This window comes from Chelonoidis abingdonii, chromosome 3 (assembly GCF_003597395.2).
Source record: "Chelonoidis abingdonii isolate Lonesome George chromosome 3, CheloAbing_2.0, whole genome shotgun sequence".
Classification (NCBI taxonomy): Eukaryota; Metazoa; Chordata; order Testudines; family Testudinidae; genus Chelonoidis; species Chelonoidis abingdonii.
Genome location: NC_133771.1, coordinates 131904930 through 131925128, shown reverse-complemented (window position 1 = coordinate 131925128; position 20199 = coordinate 131904930). Strand labels below are relative to the sequence as shown.

The window sequence follows — 20199 nt, the reverse complement described above, 5'->3', positions numbered from 1 at the left end:
GCACCTCAACCCCCTGCCCTGAGCCCCCTGCTGCAACTCACACCCCAACCCTGTGCCCTGAGCCCCCTGCTGCATCCCACACCCCTTCTGCATCCCAACCCCCTGTCCTGAGTCCCTGCTGCATCTCACACTCCTTCTGCATCCCAACCCTGTGCCCTGAGCCCCCTGCTGCATCCCACACCCCTTCTGCACCCCAATCCCCTGCCCTGAGCCCCCTGCCTGCACCCCAAGCCCCTTCTGCACCCCAGCTCCCTGCCCTGAGCCGCCTGCCTGCACCCCAACCCCCTGCTGCACTCCAATTCCCTGCCCTGATCCCCCTGCCTGAACCCCAGCCCCCTGCTGCACCCCAGCTCCCTGCCCTGAGCCCCCTGCCTGAACCTCAACCCCTTGCCCTGAGCCCCCTGCTGCATCCCACACTCTTTCTGCACTCTGAGCCCCCCTGCCTGCACCCCAACCCCCTGCTGCACCTCAATTCCCTGCCCTGAGCCCCTGCCACACCCTTCATGCACCCTCTGGGGGCAGGGAGGGGGTGGAGTTGGGGTGGGGACTTCAGGGAAGGGGTAGGAAGAGGCGGGTCCTCATGGAAGGGTTGGAGTGTGGGCAGGGCCAGGGGCAGCGATGTGGTGTGTGTCAGTGATGTGGCTCTTGGGCCAATGAACTAGCCCTCATGTGACCCTCATGGTCATTTGAGTTTGAGACCTCTGATTTAGATAATGGCATAGACAGTACACTTATAAAGTTTGCGGACAATACCAAGCTGGGAGGGGTTGCAAGTGCTTTCGAGTATAGGATTAAAATTCAAAATGATCTGGACAAACTGGAGAAATGGTCTGAGGGAAACAAGATGAAATTCAATAAGGACAAATGCAAAGTACTCCACTCAGGAAGGAACAATCAGTTGCACAAAATGGGAAATGACTGCCTAGGAAGGAGTACTGTGGAAAGGGATCTGGGGGTTATAGTGGACCACAAGCTAAACATAAGTCAACAGTGTAATGTTGTTGCAAAATAAGCAAACATTCTGGGATGTATTACCAGGAGTGTTGTAAGCAAGACACGAGAAGTAATTCTTCCACTCTACTCCACACTGATTAGGCCTCATCTGGAGTATTGTGTCCAGTTCTGGGCACCACATTTCAGGAAGGATGTGGACAAATTGGAGAGAGTCCACAGAAGAGCAACAAAAATGATTAAAGGTCTAGAAAAGGTGACCTATGAGGGAAGATTGAAAAAACTGGGTTTGTTTAGTCTGGAGAAGAGAAGACTGAGAGGGGACACAATAACAGTTTCCAAGTATGTAAAAGGTTGTTACAAGGAGGAGGAAGAAAAATTGTTTTTCTTAACCTCTGAGGATAGGACAAGAAGCAATGGGCTTAAATTGCAGCAAGGATGGTTTAGATTGGACATTAGGAAAAACTTCCTAACTGACAGGGTGGTTAAGAACTGGAATAAATTGCCTAGGAGGTTGTGAAGTCTTCATCATTGCAGATTTTTAAGAGCAGGTTAGACAAGCCCCTGTCAGGGATAGTCTAGATAATACTTAGTCCTGCCACGAGTGCAGAGAACTGGACTAGATGACCTCTCGGGTCCCGTCCAGTTCTATGATCCTATTATTTTTTCTTGCACTAAGTGATTTTGCATTCATTCTTTGTGTATTTCCAGACAAATTGAACTGTATCTTTTAAATCCTTGACCCTTTGGAAGAAACCCCTGCAAACCCCAACCCCTAACACTAGCAAAGGCAGTGAGGAAAAACAGCAGTTTTCCCATCCTCCCTCTCCCATTTTTTAATCCTCTCCCTCCTTTCTTCCTTCAAGCACATAATTCTTTCTTCTTCTGCAACTTCACTATGAATAGCGCACTGTCGGGTAGTGGAATTGTGATTTACTTCTTAATCTGCCAAATGTGGGACATGCCTCCAAACTGAGGTGGACACAAGAAAGCTATTTATTTCTATATTTATGTACCCACCATTATGGCACTGGGGCACTTGATATACATTGAAAGGCTTGATCTTGCAGAAGGGCAGGTCAGTATTGTTTCTTGTTAAACGTAGAAGGTGAAAAGTGATGAGCAGGCAAAGACAGCGGGGATCCCCGATCTTGCAAGGATGAATGATGCTGTGTACCTGCTATGTTATTAATGTAAGACATTTGACTTAATCTTGCACGCAGTATTGTTGTGGCCATGTTGGTCCCAGGATAGTGGCGAGACGAGATGGGTGAGGTAATATCTTTTATAGAGAAGTTGGACAATCTTGAAAAGTTGGTCCAATAAAAGGTATTACCTCACTCACCTTGTGTCTCATAGACTCATAGATTTTAAGGTCAGAAGGGACCATTATGATCATCTAGCGTCTCTTGATCCTGCATGACTTTGTAATTAAAAAATTAGCACTATATAAAATCAATGTAGCCCCTATTAAATGGATAAAAGACTGATTAATTGATAGATCTCAAAAAACAATTGTAAATGGGGAATCATCATCCAGTGAGGTGTTTGTAGTGGAGTCCTACCGGGATTTGTTCTTGGCCCAGTGCTATTCAATATTTTTATAAAAGCATTGCTGGTAAAATGTAGAGATGACATGACAATTGGTGGCATTGTAAATAATGATAGGAACAGGCCAATTATAGAAAGTGATCTTAGCAAGCTGAGCTCATTTGAACAACGTGTATTTTAATTGAGCCAAATGCTAAGTCATACATTTAGGAACAAAGAATGCAGGTCATAGTTCCAAGATAATGGACTGTATCCTGGAATGCACTGGCAAAGAAAAGGACTTGGCCTTAGATAACCAATTAAATATTAGATCCCAGTGCAGTGCAGTGCTGTAGCTAAAAGGACAAATGTGATTCTTGGATGTATAAGCAGGGGAATATCAAGCAGGAATAGGCAGTTGGTATTATCTCTGTGTATAGGATTGATGAGACCATTACGAAATGATGTATCAGTTCTGGAGTCCACATTTCAAAGAGGATATTGAAAAACTGAAAAGAATTCATAAAAGATCCACAAGAATGATTTGAGGTCTGGAAATCATGTTTTATTGAGAGAGACTTGACTCAGTCTAGTTAAAAGCGACAAAGAGTCCTGTGGCACCTTACAGGCTAACAGACGTATTGGAGAATAAGTTTTCAAAAGCTTACGCTCCAATACGTCTGTTAGTCTATAAGGTGACACAGGACTCTTTGTCGCTTTTTACAGATCCAGACTAACACAGCTACCCCTCTGCTATCAGTCTAGTTAGTATATCCAAGAGGAATTTGAGAGGTGAATTGATTATGGTCTACAAATACTTACACAGGGAAGTGACTTATAAATCTAGCAGAAAAAGGCATAATGCTATCCAGTGGCTGGAAACAGAAGCAAGACAAATTCGGACTGGAAATAAATTGTAGATTTTTAACAGTGAGGGCAATTCACCATTGGAACAAGTTGTCTCAAAAAATGGTGGATTCTCCATCACTTGAGGAGCAATTCTCATATCCATTCTAGGATGGACTACAAACTGATCTTTAAAAATCACATTTTCTTTTTCCCCATCTTTATACACTACTTACTTGTATTTCTTCTGACTTCACGTCCTCCCTAGTGACTCTAGCTGCTGTTGCGTACTTTTTAAATTCAACCTTTTCTTTATTCGGTGTGTGAACGCAGTCTCTCTTATATTCTTCTAAGCAATTAAGTTCTTGAGCCTTGCTGGTCTCAAACTGATCCATTTGTGTTCTGTTCAAAAGGTAAATTGGGGATTATGAAGCTGATGTAAAGAATGTAGGTTGAATCCTGTCTTTGGATGAGCATCCAGGATTCCCAGATTTAGGGCTTGATCTTCAGAGGTCAAGGGCATTCACAGCAGACACTGAAGTCAAGGGGAGCTAGATGTACTCAGCAGCTCTGAAAAAATCAGGTCTGTAATCACTGAGAGTCTCAGGTGCATGTCTGAAGGTAGAATTTGTCCTTTTGAGCAAATGGAAGGCAATTCCCATTGGGATTTTCTTTCCAGCCAGCTCTATAGCCATGAATTTTACAGGCTTTCAAACACATTTTCTTAAGCCATGAAGGGATAAATTATGGTAGCCAGTGTCAGGCCAGGACATTTTTAGTAAGGCATGCAATGATTCAATTCTAAACTTGAATGCCTTAGGTAGTCCAACCTTTTAGTGACGTTGCACAAAATGGTGTCCTGCATGCAGCATGACTATGCCTATGGTGACTGTGAGGTCACACTGCGCAGAGGACTCCAGACAGAATCATCCTACGGGCCAGATCTGGCCCATGGGCCACTAGTGGGACCATATTTTTTTCAATTCTGGGGCATGCAATGCATGCATTGCATACCTAGATGGCACACCATTGATCGCAGCCCACAGCAGTTGTGCTTGAGGAGAGAGAGAGCACAGGCTGCTCCTTCCCCACACATACCCATCTGGGTGTAAGGCTGGAGACTGAGCTTCCAGAAGCTCTAGCTTCCCCAGAGTGAGAATGGCCATAGACCTTACGTACCAGTTAGTGGAGAGGGAGCTGTTGGGAATGTTTGCTAGAGGTATGACAAGTCCAAATGCTCAATGTACAATCTTAGCACCTAGGAGACATTTTGCCATTCCAATCCTAAAGCCTCTAGATGCCAGCACTGGGGCAGTGCATGTTTTCACCCACGGGAGCACCAGGCTGTAAGTCCTTAATAGAGCCCAGAATGTAGCATATTTGTATGAACTGAAATCAATGTTTGGCCAAAATGCTCACCCCATTTTTTGAATATATTATTATATCATTTGTTAGCCTCAGAGGCAGGCACATGAGGTGGCAGTGAGGTGGTTAAGAGCATTTACCTCACTAACTGGGCCTGTCACTGCAGAGGTTCTCTAATGTATGAAATGGAAACTAACACTGACATTAAGAGACGCACAGGCCCCCTCGTCCTCCTGCCCGAAGGAAGGTGCCACTCCAGGAGAGACCTTTACAGTTTATTTATTTGGATTTAATTCATTCGTTCCTTTTTTTACAAATGAGCCCTTACGGTATTCTGGGTTCATGAACATTAAAAGTAATACATCTCCCCAGTAACCAATTAACTCCTCACCCCAACATCTAGTAGGAGTAATAAATACAAGACTCCTGCTTATGCCAATCTTCTCCATGCTCCTTGTGAGAACAGAAGTGTTACCAAGAAAGTCAACAAAGTTGGGCCATAGCAGGAAGCAATTTCTAAAGTGGAGGGTCTTTCATGGGAAATGCCCTACTTTCATAGCTAGACCAGTGAGCAATCAGTTCCAGCACCTCAGCTGATTTAATCTGCAGCAGAATCACCCAAACAGACCAGAAGAGTTTCAGTTAGGGTTGACCCCAACCTTCTAGGGGCCTTATACAATTGATTAAAACCAAAGCCTTGAATTGCACATGGAAGTGAATTGGCAGCCAGCGCACATCACAGGTGTAAAGTGTTTCCTGCAGAAAATACTGCCTACAAAGCAGACCTTCATGTTTCATGCAAACTGAAGTTCTCATAAGGTTTTCAGCTGTAGACCCAATGTAAAGCACATTGCAACGACCCAATTGCAAACTGTCAAAGACCCTGGTGATGGAAGCAAAATCCACAGCCAAGAGAAAACCTTCTAGCTAAACGGAGGGAAAAAACACCCATGATTGCTGTTGCTACCTGGACATCCAGAAGCTGCTGTAGATCCAACGAGAACTGCAGGTTATATGTCACAAATGGCGGGCAAACTCCCCAGAAATAATCTTCACCAAATCTCCTTAAAGCTTTCCACAGCCAACAGCAATTATCTCAGTTCTGTCTGGGTGGAGTCTCAGTCTACTAGCTCTCATCTCCGCCCCAGTCTCCGTTAGGCACCATGCATATGCCAAATTCTAAACTCAGAGAATTTTCACCTTCCAGTCTGCACTTCTCATGCCTGCAGAGGCCTAAAGAAAAAAATGTGTTTGAAAACAAGAGAATGGATAGGAGCCTGGACAGGTCCAGGCATGCCAGCTGACTTCCTCAATAGGGTTCTTATTGCTTCAACCAGGCAAAAAAGTCAACACGGAATAACTGAAGAGCTCTATCACTGTGGTTACCAACCAGGGCTCCTGATGTGCTCATTAGTTTAAAAATACAGAGCCAGATCCTGAGCTGGTGTAAATCACTATGCAGTCACTGACGTCAATGGAGCTAAGCAAGTTTACCCCTGCTGAGGATCTGGCTCACAAACTGGAAAGAGGAAATATGTAGTGTAGCTGTGTAGCTACACTACACAGCATGCCATCTGTGGATTTGTGGATAAACATCTTTGTGAAAATGGTAGAGGCAACCACAACTAACTCCATCAAAACGCTGTCAACAACACTCTTTTTAGGGCCAACACTATTATTAGATGCCAAAGCACTATACTCAGTAAGACAAACCCACCAGAGGGCACCATCTATCTACAGGAACAGAGTACGTCTACACTACCTGATTAATTCGAATTTGTTTAAACCGATTTTATAAAACCGATTTTATAAAATCGATTTAGTGCGTCCACACTAGGATCCTTAAATCGAGTGTGTGCGTCCAGTCCAAGGCTAGCGTCAGATTTCAGGATCGGTGACTGGGTAGCTGTTCCACACTATCCATAGTTCCACCACTTCCTGGGTTTGGAGAGCTCCAGTGCCTGATGGCGGCAGAAACATGTGTCCGGGTGGTCCCTGGGTACAGCCTCACCCTCCCTTTGTGAAAGCAGCAGCCAACCATTTCGCCGCATTTTTTCCGGGTGAAGAGAGCAAACGCCCATAGCACAGCAGATGACCCTGCTGAGACCATGGACCCTGCTTAGTCAGAATTACGCAATCGTGCATTGTAAACCTTGCGCACTCTGTGCTGTCGTATGCTAGCCATGAACCTGCAACTTCGGAGAGGGGGATGAGGAGGAGGAGGAGGAGGAGCAGCTACGCAGCGCACCGACAGTAGCGATGACGATGACGAACATGGAGACTGAATTCTCCCTAACACGGGACATATTTTGGAGTACTGCTGGTAATGGGCAGCTTCTATCATTGAACGCCGATTTTTGGCACGGAAACAAGCACAGACGGTGACCGCATAGTTTTGCAGGTGTGGACGATTCCCAGTCGGCGTGCAAACTTTTCGCAATGCTAAGAGCCACTTTCTTTAACTTTGTGACTTGCTTTGCCTGCCCTGAAACGCCATAATTACACGATGGAGCAGCCTCACGTGGAGAAGACGGTGGCAATAGCCCTCGGAAGCTTGCAAACTCAGACCGCTACCGATTCAGTCGGGAATCAATGTTGGGTGGGATCTTACTGTGGGGGGCTGCTGTGATGCAAGTAGCCAAAGCAATCGTTTAAGTGCTGCTCGAGTTTGTGACTCTGGGAACTGCAGTCATAGGGATGGCTTTAGCTGCAATGGGATTCCCTAACATAGTGGAGGGCATAATGGAACCATATCCTATGCTTTGGCCCAAGCACAGGGCACCAGTACGGGAACCGCCAAGGGACTTTCCATGGTTTGCTGCAACGCACTGGTGGATCACAAGACATTTCACCAGCATCCACGTGGTATGCCAGGAAGGGTTCATGACGCTCACGTCTTCAGAAACACAACCTCTCTTTAAACGGCCTGCAGCAAGGAAATTAACTTCCCAACCAGGAAAAATAACAGTTGGCGATGTTGAGATGGCCCGTTATCCTGGCATGACCCGCCACCCCTTTGATGCCTGGCTCATGAAGCCATAACAGGCAGCTTGGACAGTGGTCAGGAGCTGTTTTACTACGGCCTGAGCAGTGCAGATGGTGTTAGGTGTGCATTTGGCCGTTAACAGGCGTTCGCTTCCGATCATTACTTACTCGTCAGACCTCACCAAACCAACTTCCCATTGTTATTGCTGCTTGTGTGTGCTCTCAATCTCTGTGAGAGTAAGGGGGAGCCTTTCTGGCGGGTGGGGAGGGCTGAGGCAAATACCGTGGCCGCTGAGTACGAGCAGCCAGACACCAGGCGATAGAAGAGCACACCAGGAGGCGGTGCGGCACAGAGAGAAGCCTTGAAAAGTTAGTTTCAGCACGGGCCAGGCCCCCCCCCCCTAACCCCCCCCCCCCTGGTTATGTGTGACTGCAGTGCTTGTTTCCCTTGCATGAACACTCCCGCCTCTATTGACTCCCTCTAGCAACCACCCTCCCCCTTTATTACGCTTGCCTGAAGGAATAAATTCAGTTTATATTTTAAAAAATCTTTTTATTCTGTATTTAAAGTATTTTGCGTATTGCTTTAAAAATATAATTCTTTCTTAAAATTCATTCCCTGTAAGAAACCCACCCCTTCCCCCCTTTGATGTATTCTTGATTAAAAAGTTAATTAAAAAAGAGCCAGAATTCTCTAGGAGGTATCCCTGCATGGTGTGGTTTGGAGGGATCGGAGAAAGGAAAGCCATAAGCACATTTCAGCTTACTGTCGCCTTTTGGTTGGGCTGTCATGGGGAGGAGTGGCTGGTGCAGGAAACCTTCCCCCACGCGTGTCTAACTGCTGGGTGAGGAGATATGACGTGGGAGCTTTGAGGGGTTAAACATGGGCTGCAGTGGCACTCTTAACCCCGGCTGTTCCTGAACATTCCACCGATGGCCTGAAGATCTCAGTTGATACGCGCAGCTCCCAGCTTGCATTCACGCCACGTCTCCCCCCCTCCGCTGATCTTCCTGCACACCTTCTATCTTTCTGCCTGTCTTCCTGCCGCCACCTGTCATCTCGATTCTCTCCTATCCTCGCGGTCACTGGCATCCTTCCTGTATTTTGCTATCACTTCCTTCCCAATCATTCTGTGAGCTCTGTCACTTGTGGCTTACTTCCATAGTTTCTGAAAACATTTTTGCCACTACCATAATTCCGATGTAGTAAAATCGATTTTAGGGTAACTCCTGTGGTTTTGATGGAGTACAGAAATCGATTTAAAGAGCCCTTTAAATCGATTTACAGGGCGGTGTAGTGTGGACGGGTGCAGCGTTAAATCGATTTAATGCTGTTTAAATCGATTTAACTGCATAGTGTAGACGGGGCCTCAGTAAGACAAACCCACCAGAGGGCACCATCTATCTACAGGAACAGAGTACAGTGCTGTCTAGGAAAGTATTGCATTAACTCTGCATGAGAAACATCACTTAGCAGCTGAAGGCAACACCAGTACATAATTCTGGAAAAACTGCAGCCTACTTTCTTTTACTGCTTTTTTAGATGTTAAACATAAACAGCCCAAACCCACAAGCTCTCACACATGGAACTCCTATTGAAGCCCATTGGAGAGCTTGTGGGATCATACCCAAAAAAAGATCTTTAATGAAGAAATTCATAATAAAATGCAAAGTATTTTGGGCAAGGATAGCTAAGGAAAAATATAGCACACTGTAATGCTGAAAGGACCTGATCCTAAACTCCTTGAAATCAATGGGAGTGAACATATAAAAGTGTAAACTTTTGGTTTGGTTTGGGGGTGCATTCAGTTTGCAACATGTATTCAATGTTTTTTAAATGAATGCAAAAAAAAATCTAAATCAAGAAATTACTCTTACTTGACATAAGAAAAGAAATATTCTCATATCGAGTAAGAAGTAGAAAGAACACAGTAATACCAAAAAAAGGAGTTTGCAACAGCTTTCAAACATGTTTTTAAAAAAATCACACTGGGTTTGAATTTAACCATGCCACGATTTTACTACAGGCTACAGGGTACCTACAGCTGAGATGGCGCCCTCTATTCCAAACCTGTTTTCAATCACCATTTTCCTCAAAATATTACTTTTTGGACTGAAAATGTTCCTGCTTGATCTCAGCTGAGGAGAAAATTGTTTGAATTATGCAAACAAACATTTTACAGCTAAGCAATTTTACAGCTGCTTTGTTGCACTTAGATTATTTACAAATCGGTTCTTTTGAAACTTCAAGCTTGGCACATCTATAACCCCAAATACATCCTTTGCAATGGTTTGGATAGATACCACTATATAAAGGTGAGTAAATCTAAATGTGACATAAGATGATAACCAGGTTGGGCCTGATCTTCTGAGATGGGAGTGCCCCCAGTTCACAGTGACTTCACTGTGACTTGAGGATGCTCAGCAACTTGCACAGATCATTCAGCATTGACAAGATCAAGCCCTAAAACTAGTCATCTGGCCACAGTTTTCAAATCTGTGTGCCCCTAGTTAGTCAGCTACATCCATATTTAGACATCCACGTAAATGGCCTGCTTTTCAGAGCACCCACAGCTTTCACTGAAATGAGGACATTTATGCAGGATTTAACAACCTAGCTTTAGGAATCCAAGGCTGAAAATATTGGCCATAGTGCACAGTCAGCTAGATTTGTTCTGCATAACACGGGATGGTTTACTTACCTGAGAAAATGCCTTGCTTTCTCTTGTTCTTCCTTCATCCTCACTAGAAGGGGGGTTTCTCCACGATATACACCAACCTCCTTTTCCAGTTCCTCTAACTTGTCAGTAAGCCTTCTCTGAGCTGCTTCTATGAAGACAATCACATTACTACATATAACTTACTATGTATTCATTAAAATAGTGCATGTATTTAACTACAGTAGAATTGCATAGACAAGGAAAATGTAAAGTTCTCTGACTGTAACATCTTGGGACCCAATCCTGATACTATTCACTATACAGCAGTGGCTCTCAAACTTTTTTACTGGTGACCCCTTTCACATAGCAAGCCTCTAAGTACAACCCCCACCCCCCATATAAATTAAAAACACTTTTTTATATATCTAACACCATTATAAACGCTGGAGGCAAAGCAGAGTTTGGGGTGGAGGTTAAGAGCTCATGACCCCCATGTAATAACCTCACAACTCCCTGAGGGGTCCCGACCCCCTGCTATACAGCATAATGCTTACTAGAGCAAATCAAGCACTACACCTGGCAGTAAGTGTGATGGATTGGGGGCTATGTTTGGGCCAAGGTATAAATTCCATTTGGTTTTTGTTAATGCCACACTGTATTTCAGCCTCCATTTTGAATGTAACTTTTGAAGTGGCTTTGAGCATCCATTTTGTAGCAGGAACTTGACAGCTTGTGAAGAGTCTGTGTCTGAGGAGGTGTGACAGAGCAATCAAGGGCCATCAACACTGAATGGCTCTACTCCAGTTGAACAATTATTATTATTAATTATTTGTATTATTGTAGCTTTTCTACCAACAGGATCACTGACATTGAACAACTCTCTGCCTAGACATTCCTTGTATAAGAAATTCCTTCACTAAGCCTGTGTTTCCTTGCTTTCCTGCCATGTTGTCCCCAAAGTGTGTAACTAGAAAAACCAGAGCTCCCACAGCCAAGAATGGAACCAAGTAGGGGGATGTGTATGAGAAACAAGGGGCTCAGGCACTGGTTCCTGGGTCCAGGCAATCAGACTGTGAGGTCCCACTGCCCAAGAAGAGGGTCAGACACGGATCTGCAATTGGCAATGTGCCTGAACTAGGAACAGTGACTATCCACTGCTCGTATCCAGATCCTAGGAGTGTATTAGTATGTGGGATTCAGTTACTGGATCCCATCACTACAGACTAGAGTCCATCCAGAGAGTGGACTGGACCAGGTTGTGACAGCATTTGCAGGATCAGGCTCTTGGTTACTGTAAATCCAATTGGAATTCACCCCTGTTAAGTACAATATGCTGCACCAAAAATTTTCTAATTCAAAACTTTCACCTGGACATCAAACCAATCCAGAGGGGAAAGGAGACTGAACATGGCAGAAGCACAGTAATTAATCAATAGATAATTGATATCCACTCAACCCCAGAAAATAAGTAACTAAATTGCATGGGCATGTGGTATTTTTATAATTTTAGGAATTGCAGCCCTGGGCTTCCAAGGGTCCAGTGAACCAGAAACCACAGGGCAGGCTCTTTTTCTGCCACTGGAGTTCCAAGCATTGCCCTTATTGTTCAAATGGAAATAGAAAAATCCCTCCTGAAAACCTGCTTCGTCTGCAAGACTCTCCCCACATTAAGAAGAAAAGTAAGAGGATCAAATAAAATGTAAGATTAAATCAAGTTTGTAAGGTAACTCTCCTCTCTGGTTCTTCCAATGCATCCTGCTTTTTCTTGTGGGCTGAATGTCTCCTATACTGTAAACTCTTCAGGGCAGAGGCTTTCTTAATGTCTGTGTCTTGCACAGTGCCAAGCACTTTTGCCTGTGCTTAGTAGCAATATGAATGAATTACAAAATGAGAGATGTGATGCTGGTATCTGAGCACACGGCTGGGAACTAGGATATGGCAGGCCATAACTTCACTGACAATTCACCAGGGATGAATTTGACCCCCTCAGTTTTAATCCCAGATCTCAAACCAGCTCCCATTCTGGCCTTGTACACATCACTTAAACTCTCTCTCAGTTTCTCCATCCCTAAAATGGCAGCAACTCAACTTTGGTGCCAACTCTAAGTGCAGTGAGGATGAAATTAACAATTTGTAAAGTGCAGTGAAGATGTGAAGCATTATGAGGACTAAGCAACCACACCTACACATCCACACCAAAACAGAATTAAATTATATACAATTAGTAGTGGGTGGGCCCAGTCCAGTTCCTAGTGCACAGTTGCTCTCGTCATGAAACCAGCTACAAGTGGCACTGATAGACGTCCTTGTTGGCAGTCTCTGCAAAGAGGCCAAGACTGGAATGGGCATATAGACTGAACTATCCCCTCGGTCCTAGAGGGAGCTTGGTTTTTCTAGGTCAGGGCTGAGGAATGTTCGCATGGTGGTTGGCATGGCATGGGATGGTGCATGCACTAATGGAGCATGTGTAGAACAGTGATGTAAGGGGTGGGGCAGCGAGGAGTCATGGGGGGGTCATGTGCCCCCCCTTTAGCTGGTGCCTCCCCTTTGTGTCCCTCCCATGAGTGCAGTGTACCAATAAGAAATGAATTCTACTTGCACCACTGGTGTAGAATCATTATAAACCAAGAAAAATTCAACTTCTACTGACATGGTGAAAGAAGTTTTGCTTAGCCCTTACCTAGCGTACCCAGAACTGGTTTTCTTTGTGCCCTCTCTTCTGCAAGGGTTTCTTTACTTTTGAATGCAGGGAACACCAGATCACAGGTTGATGGTGACGACTGCAGCTCTACATTTTTACCATCCCCAACATTACTCTCACTCCTTGGCTCAGGCTCTCTTCCACCTCTTGCAGATCTCGGGGGCCGAAAGGGAGACTTTCGAAGAGAAGAGCAAGCTTTGTTTCCTCTCAGCCTGGCAACCCTGTTACCAGAGTCACTGCTGCTTGTGCTGAGGGAGAGATCCTGCTTGGCTTTTCTCTCTTGAGCACCCAGTTTCTTTGGAGGTGGCTTGGTGTGCTTTTTCAGGGCCAGATCTTCTGCACCACTGGGCTCATCAGTAGCATAATCAGCATCAGACAGATCCAAATTTTTGTCTGTGTGACCTACTTTCTGAGGCATGTGCATTGTGGGAGACCGAGTGCAGTAAGATTTGGGGTCATCCTCACTGTCAGTGGATGTGCAGCCTGACCCACTGGACAAAGGTTGAGCATTCCACCTGTAGGCAGCACTTCTATTGCTTTGCCACTCTTGCTGGTGGCTGACAGATGTGATGTTCTTTTTCTTGTCCATGCCTTGAGTTGATTTGTGAGTAACTTTCATTATTCTGTCATTAACCATCTTAAACCCAGTGGTGGTTCCTCTTTGGCTCTCTGGGCTTTTGCTCACAGTGTCATCTTCATTGTGGCAACTGCTAATTCCTTTCACACTTGATGTGAATTTGAGGCCTGTGCTCCAATCCATCTGCTTGGTTTGGCTTCCCTCTAAATTCTGAAGCTTGGAACCTTCTTGGAGGATTTCCAAGGGCTTTTCTGCTCTCTGAGTTAGATTGTCCTTCACACGCTGATCCACAATATTTAGGTCCTTTTGAACTGTAGACTCCATGGAACTTTTGTCTGCTCTGTCTGAATGTCCTGGAGAATAAGTACTTTGAGCTTTATTTTTCTCACCTATTTGTAGCTTCATTTCAGTAATTTGTTCCTGACACTGCTGCAGGAGTTCAGCCCAGTTCATCTGCAGTGCTACAGCAGGATCCTTCTTTGCACACTCTTCTCCACCACCTCCTTCTTGGCTTTCTTCTGGGCATTGCTCAGGATCTCTTGTCTTACTGTCAACCTGAGCTTTTATTTCACTCATGGAGATAGTGCAATTTGTATTCTTCTCATTAGAGACCAACATCGTGGGGCTGCTGGCCCGTCGATGTAAATGATTTAAATGTTTCCCCAGCTGTAATCTTCCTGCATCCTGTTGGTGAGGCAAAGAGAAGCTATTCTGGCAATCAAAACTAACTCTTCTGGGATGTTTGGCTTGTTCTTTTGCAAGGTTCTCTTTGTTTTTTTCAAGCCTTGCAATGCCTTCTCCACGTTTCAGGAAAGATTTCCGAGGGGTTGCTTTAGCCTCACAGAAGTTCTGCAAATACCAAAAATTATGTTTAAATTATGAGACTTTCTTCAAAAATGGAGAGAGAAATCAGATCCCATTAGGCGGAAGCCATAATAATAAAAACAGTTTCTTTGTTGTATGCCACATTTTTCTATCTTCCTTTATATCAAAACTTTTTAAACACACACAATGCTAGTTTTCCAGCATTTATACTGCTCAAGTCACACAGCACAAAATAAATTCTCACAGGGAGGAATATTATACCGAGATAATGTTCAAACAGTGTTATTTTAGTTAATCATTTTTTTAGAAAGTCTAAAAAACCCTTCCAGAGTGTTTGGTTAACATAGGTTAAAACTCACTTCTGAAATGCCCAGATATTCTTTGTAACCTGTTAATTTAGTCCTTATGCACAGCTACCTTAGAATTTTTATTTCCATGTGATCAATGTGTTTTCCTATTTCTGCTTTCATAACAATGAAATAGTTTCAATATCTCACATGAAAGGTATAAAAAATGTTAAAAAGTCATTCAATGACCACTTTGTGGCTAAGGCCCTGCATTTCTTTTTTCTTTTTAATAAAAATTACAGACAAATATATAAATTAACTTGCAAATATCTGACTTCATGGTTCTATAATCTCTACAACAGGTGATGACATCAAAGCTAGCACAAAATCATGGCCTCTTTTTCTAAACTCAGGTATATGGACAAATTAACAAACTGCCAGCAGTATAACTGAAAACAGAATCTAGCGGACAGTCACTGCATGAAAGAGTTTAGTGATGATGTCAGAGGTTGCCAAAAAACTCAGATTCTGGCAAGCAAATGATTCTCACTGTTTCTCATAGTTTAACAACTGCACTGAAACATATTTTGAGTCTGCACTTAAATCCAAAACCTGCTCAGATTATTCACAAAAGCAGTCCTGTTGATTTAGTCCATGTACAGATGGACAGGACCAGGCCTTTCTGTATCACTTAAGTCCCACTAAAACCCTATTTTGAGATCTCTGGTGGTGCTTAGGTCAAGTGATGGCCCTTTTGCACTGGGGGGCCCTTTTGCACAGGGGGAAAGAGGACCTTAATACAGCACAAAATGCTGTTTTTTTTAAAGCTGGTGGATTTACTTTTAAAGCACATCTTGAATTACTATGCTCTGGGGAAATATAGAGAGATAATGTGGGGACTTTTCAAAAGTGCCTAAATCACTTACAAGCACATGTCCTACTGAAAGTCAACAGGACTTGTGTTCCTAAGTAATTTTGGAACTTTTGAAAATCCCTGTCAACATACAGAGAATTGAAAGAGAGGAAACAAATAAAGGATGTCATAGAAGGCAGAATGATAGATAAATGTAATGAATATAAGGGTGCATTACATAGCAAATAATTCACCACTTCATTTTATAATTACAATTCTATGTAGAAAGAAATACTAAGGTTTCCCAGAATTTCAGATTAAAGTGAACCACGGATGCTTGCTATTGTACTGATGTGATCTGGCAAAAGCCTCCCAAAAATTCTGAGAGGGGTTAGAACTCTCCTTTATTTAAATTTCAGGCCAGTGAAGTTTATTAAAGTAAACACCTTTGCTTTTATGACACATAGACAGCACTACACGAAGTAGTGAAAAGTTTTATGGTATTAAGTAGTTTGAGTTCTGTAAATCCAGATAATCTTTTTTAAAAAAAGTTTTCTTACGTTACTTGTATTTTTATAGTAGTACCTGAATTGATTGCTGGATACTGTATCACCTTGAAGTTTCCAAATGTTCTACGTTCTACTTTGGTTTAGTGATATAGAGTACAACATTCTGGTTTGTGGTGATTATTTTGTCAGTTCTGCAGTGCTTACTAATACATAAATTAATGGATAATATTTAAGAAGAGAAAATAGTTGTTTTAATAATCTATTTATAAAAATAATTTTCCTTGAATTATATTAAAGTTGACCTTTTTCTGAAATCTCATACACCCAGGGATGAATACCCAGCAAGTGGTCTCAGATTTTTTCTTCACTTGAGTTTTAATAGTATTTATTTGAACTGGAAAACCTAGCTGTAAACAATAGGTCAGCACTTGACAGTTTGCATAGTTACCGTGCTAAGGAGCCTTCCGATTAGAGCGGGTCAGGAATTTTGAGGGGGGGAAGGAGGGAGATTTTTTTGTTGTTGAAGAAATTCCAATTTGTTGAAACCAAAACTTTTCACAGGAATTGGCTGGATTCAATGCATTTTTCAATTCAAAACATTTTTGTTTAAAAGAAAGATGTTGATATTTTCAAAATAAAATATTTCTTCTTTTCTGGTTCAAAATAATTTTTGCACAGAAATTTATGCTAATTAGAGTAAAATAAAATAAAATAAAAATGGCCAAAATCAAAATGACAGGTTTTGACTGACCCAAATAGAATTTGGGTTTGTTTTTTTTGATTTTCAATTCATAAACATTTTTGAGAGTCCAACTTTCTGTCCTGATTCAGACTGGGGAAAAAATGTAATCTTGAAAACTGTCATGGGACAGGAAAACCATTTCCTGCCCAGCTCTTCTAATGCTTAACTAACCTGTGAGAGATTTATAAGAACCTTCTAGATTCTGTATTATGCTTATCACTAAACTCGGATAGTTTACGCTTTCTGTTAACCTGATGTCACAGCTATTCTAATGTGCACGTGTACCCTATTATTGTTCAGATATCTGAATTGAACAACAACTACACATGACGCCATAAAAACTTTCAAACCCAAAACGTGTCCTTTAAGCTCTAAAAAGGCCATACAGCCTCCGTGCCACAGAAGACCCAAAGCTTGACAGAAACAATACGTTATGATGGGAAGCAAGAAGCAGAAAGCAGAAGCCTCCACATCCCAGTGTGCTGTGGAAGCAAGGCTAGGGTTGTTTGTGGGTAGACAGCAGAATGGTGGCACGGACAATAGCTCTTCAGACTGCACTGATCCACTGGACCACAAAACTGTGTGTGTACGTAGGGAAAGGGATGCTGTACAGCTGCTACTAGGGCCCATACACCGTACCGGTATCTATGGCCTGGGTTCAAAGGTGACTCATACCCACCTCCAGCTCAGAGGAGGGAGGAATTCATCCTCCTTTATCTGTGCTTTGCCCTCCGAGAGAGACAGAGAGAGAGGAGTGAGGTCCATTGGACTGAGTCTTGGACTAAGAGCCAGATGTCTGCGTTCTGGCTGTGATATTGATTCCCGCAGTGACCTTGGGCAGCCACTTACCTTCTCTATCTGTTTGTCTCAATTTGTAATACATTTAATTCACAAGAGTACTATATGGACCAATTAATATTTTAGAAGTTATCTGGGGGTGGAAACTACCACACAAAAGCTAGAGGAACAAGGCGAGTGAGGTAATAGTCTTAACTGGACCAACTTCTGTTGGTGAGAGAGACAAGTTTTCGAGCTACCTGAAGAAGAGCTCCGTGTAGCTCTGTGTAGTCTCATCAATAGAAGTTGGTCCAATAAAAGATATTAGCTCACCCACCTTGCCTCTCTAATACCCTGGGGCCAACATGGCTACAACAACACTGCAAATGTAAAAGCAAAGAATTTTTATTTTTAGGCATCCTTGGTGCCTTCAGGAAAGTCTTATTCACGTCATTGCTATGAGTGTGAGCTGTCATGTGGTTCTAGACAGGGTATGGCCCTAAGTGCTCTATTATTCAGAAAGCCACGTGGCTCCACCCAGTGCAAAGATTCACACATGATAATACAAGCAAAGGATTCAATAGGAAACCTAACTGGGCCACCAGAAGCCTAGTCTACAGTACTGGCTTTGAGTGACTGTGCAAATGAATCATAACTAGCCCCCAGAGAGGATATGAGAACTACCAGCAGCAGCTATGAGGCTTCTCCTTTGGCTCAAGTGGTAGAGGCCTGTGTGTTTGGAGCTAAAAGAAAGGGGTCTGGTTCAGCTCCTTAGATCTATGTATTTTCTGTAACAATTTTTCTGATGTTCACACTTATTAATCATATTATGCTAGGCCAACAGTTTCAAACTTGAATGCCTAAAGTTAAAGCACTTAAATCCATAATGAGGCACCTATATGAGTAGTCTGATTTCAGTTGCTGAGGCCCTGGGCTTCTGACTGACTTTGGAATTTTCAGTGTCTCTGAAAATCAGCCACTAATTTAGGTGTCTATATATGGAATTAAGTGCCTAATTTTAGGCACCCAAGTTGGAAAATTTTGGCCCTAACTTCTACTACTATTTCCCATTTTATTCAGTAGGACCTACATACTAGCTATCCCTTATACAAATGTGAGTACTAAATGACACGCAACAACTTATTTCCTTCTGTGTTATCTCTAGTGTTACTAAATATGATACTGGAAAAAAGAAGAACAGCCCCTAAGGATGAGATAAGTTTGTCTGCAGCTAAGGCAAGTATGACTGTTTTGTGTAATATCATATAGAAAGGAAGATAATGTATCAGTTTGAGTTGCGGGTTACTTTGTTGATAGACAAAGAGGAAACAAGAATCTATTGCTCTGGGTTTCCAAATGTTTGATACTGAATTGTATGTCTTCCAGGTCAGTAATTATAGCAAGGTGACAGAGCTGGTAGACAGAATTGAAGATAAAATGCAGGTCTCAGTCACCCCAATTTTAAGTGGACAAAAGCCACTGCTACATTTAATACTGAGGGCCAGATTTTCAAGAGTGCTCAGCACCCAGTGACTCCCGTTGTGACACTCATCCAGTGTGCTGAGCACTGCTGAAAATCTGGCTCCATCCACATTGTACCCTTGCTGTCAGTCTCAGCAGAAAGCACTTAACGAGCCTTGGAAAATGATATGTCTTCTCACCCACATTCCCACCTAGCTCATCCAGATCAGGTTTGGAGTACAATGTCAATAAAGCATGTGAGAAGTCTGGAGTGTTAGTGTCCAAGATATACCTGTTCTGTGAATTATTTGAAGATCTGTCTTCGGGGCAGCCAAATCAGAACATGTCACCAGGATTAAGGGCTTGATGCTGCCCAAGGTGCTGAGCACTGGCCCCAGTTCAGCAAAGCACTTAAGCACATGCTGATCTTTAAGCATGTGAGCAATCTGACTGATTAAGCGCGTGGGATTACTCATGTGCTTAATTTGCAGGATTGGGACCAGTATGCTCAGCACTGGGCAGAATGAAGCACTAAATTCACAGTAGAAAAGACAAAAAAAGCAGAGGGACATGATTATCAACTACCACCAGTTTTAGGATAGGGAATGGTGACAAATGGAATAACAGAGTCATCCTGAGATCTAATTTAGTTTAAATAAACTGGAAGAGGCTAGAATATAAGCCATGTAGTACCTAGATGAGTAGGATACTGTGAATACTAAACAGCCCACAAAATGTCAGCAATATCATGGGCAAATAGCATTTCACAGTGCATTTCTGGGGGGACAGCTTTAATTTACGGAATCTAGTCTAGGCCTCTCTAGCATTATTAACAGGTGAGGGGAGAAATTCACCCTTATGCAAAGTGCCAGAACAAGGCCCATGTACCACTTAAGCCCATAGGGGCTTGTAGAAACAAGCTCAACAGTTTCATCAATACAGCCAATAACACATTACCTGCTGGTGGTTTTCTGTTATTTGAGAATCTACTTTAAGTTGTTCTTCAACAAATTCTTCAAAAGTCTTCTGTCTTACACCAATTCCTGGTCTGATTGGTCTAGGCAAAGAATAAGATGGCATCAAATGTAATAACTTCCCAGCTATTTTTCTTTATAACTGTAGCACAGCTG

At 43.0% G+C, this 20199-nt stretch overlaps 1 protein-coding gene across 3 annotated transcripts in view; it reads right to left on the bottom strand.

Annotated features, from left to right (window-relative positions):
* Positions 1 to 20199, bottom strand: part of LOC116825357 (uncharacterized) — a 43146-nt gene that overhangs the window by 19104 nt on the left and 3843 nt on the right. For 2 of the 3 annotated variants that reach the window (XM_032781305.2, XM_075064108.1), the window contains exons 2-5: positions 20027 to 20126; positions 13018 to 14464; positions 10380 to 10506; positions 3564 to 3729 (exon numbers count right to left, since the gene is read on the bottom strand). In XM_032781305.2, coding sequence (XP_032637196.2) covers positions 3564 to 3729; positions 10380 to 10506; positions 13018 to 14464; positions 20027 to 20126 — 1840 coding nt within the window. The remainder of the gene's footprint in view (positions 1 to 3563; positions 3730 to 10379; positions 10507 to 13017; positions 14465 to 20026; positions 20127 to 20199) is intronic. The other variant, XM_032781294.2, reaches the window with a different exon arrangement.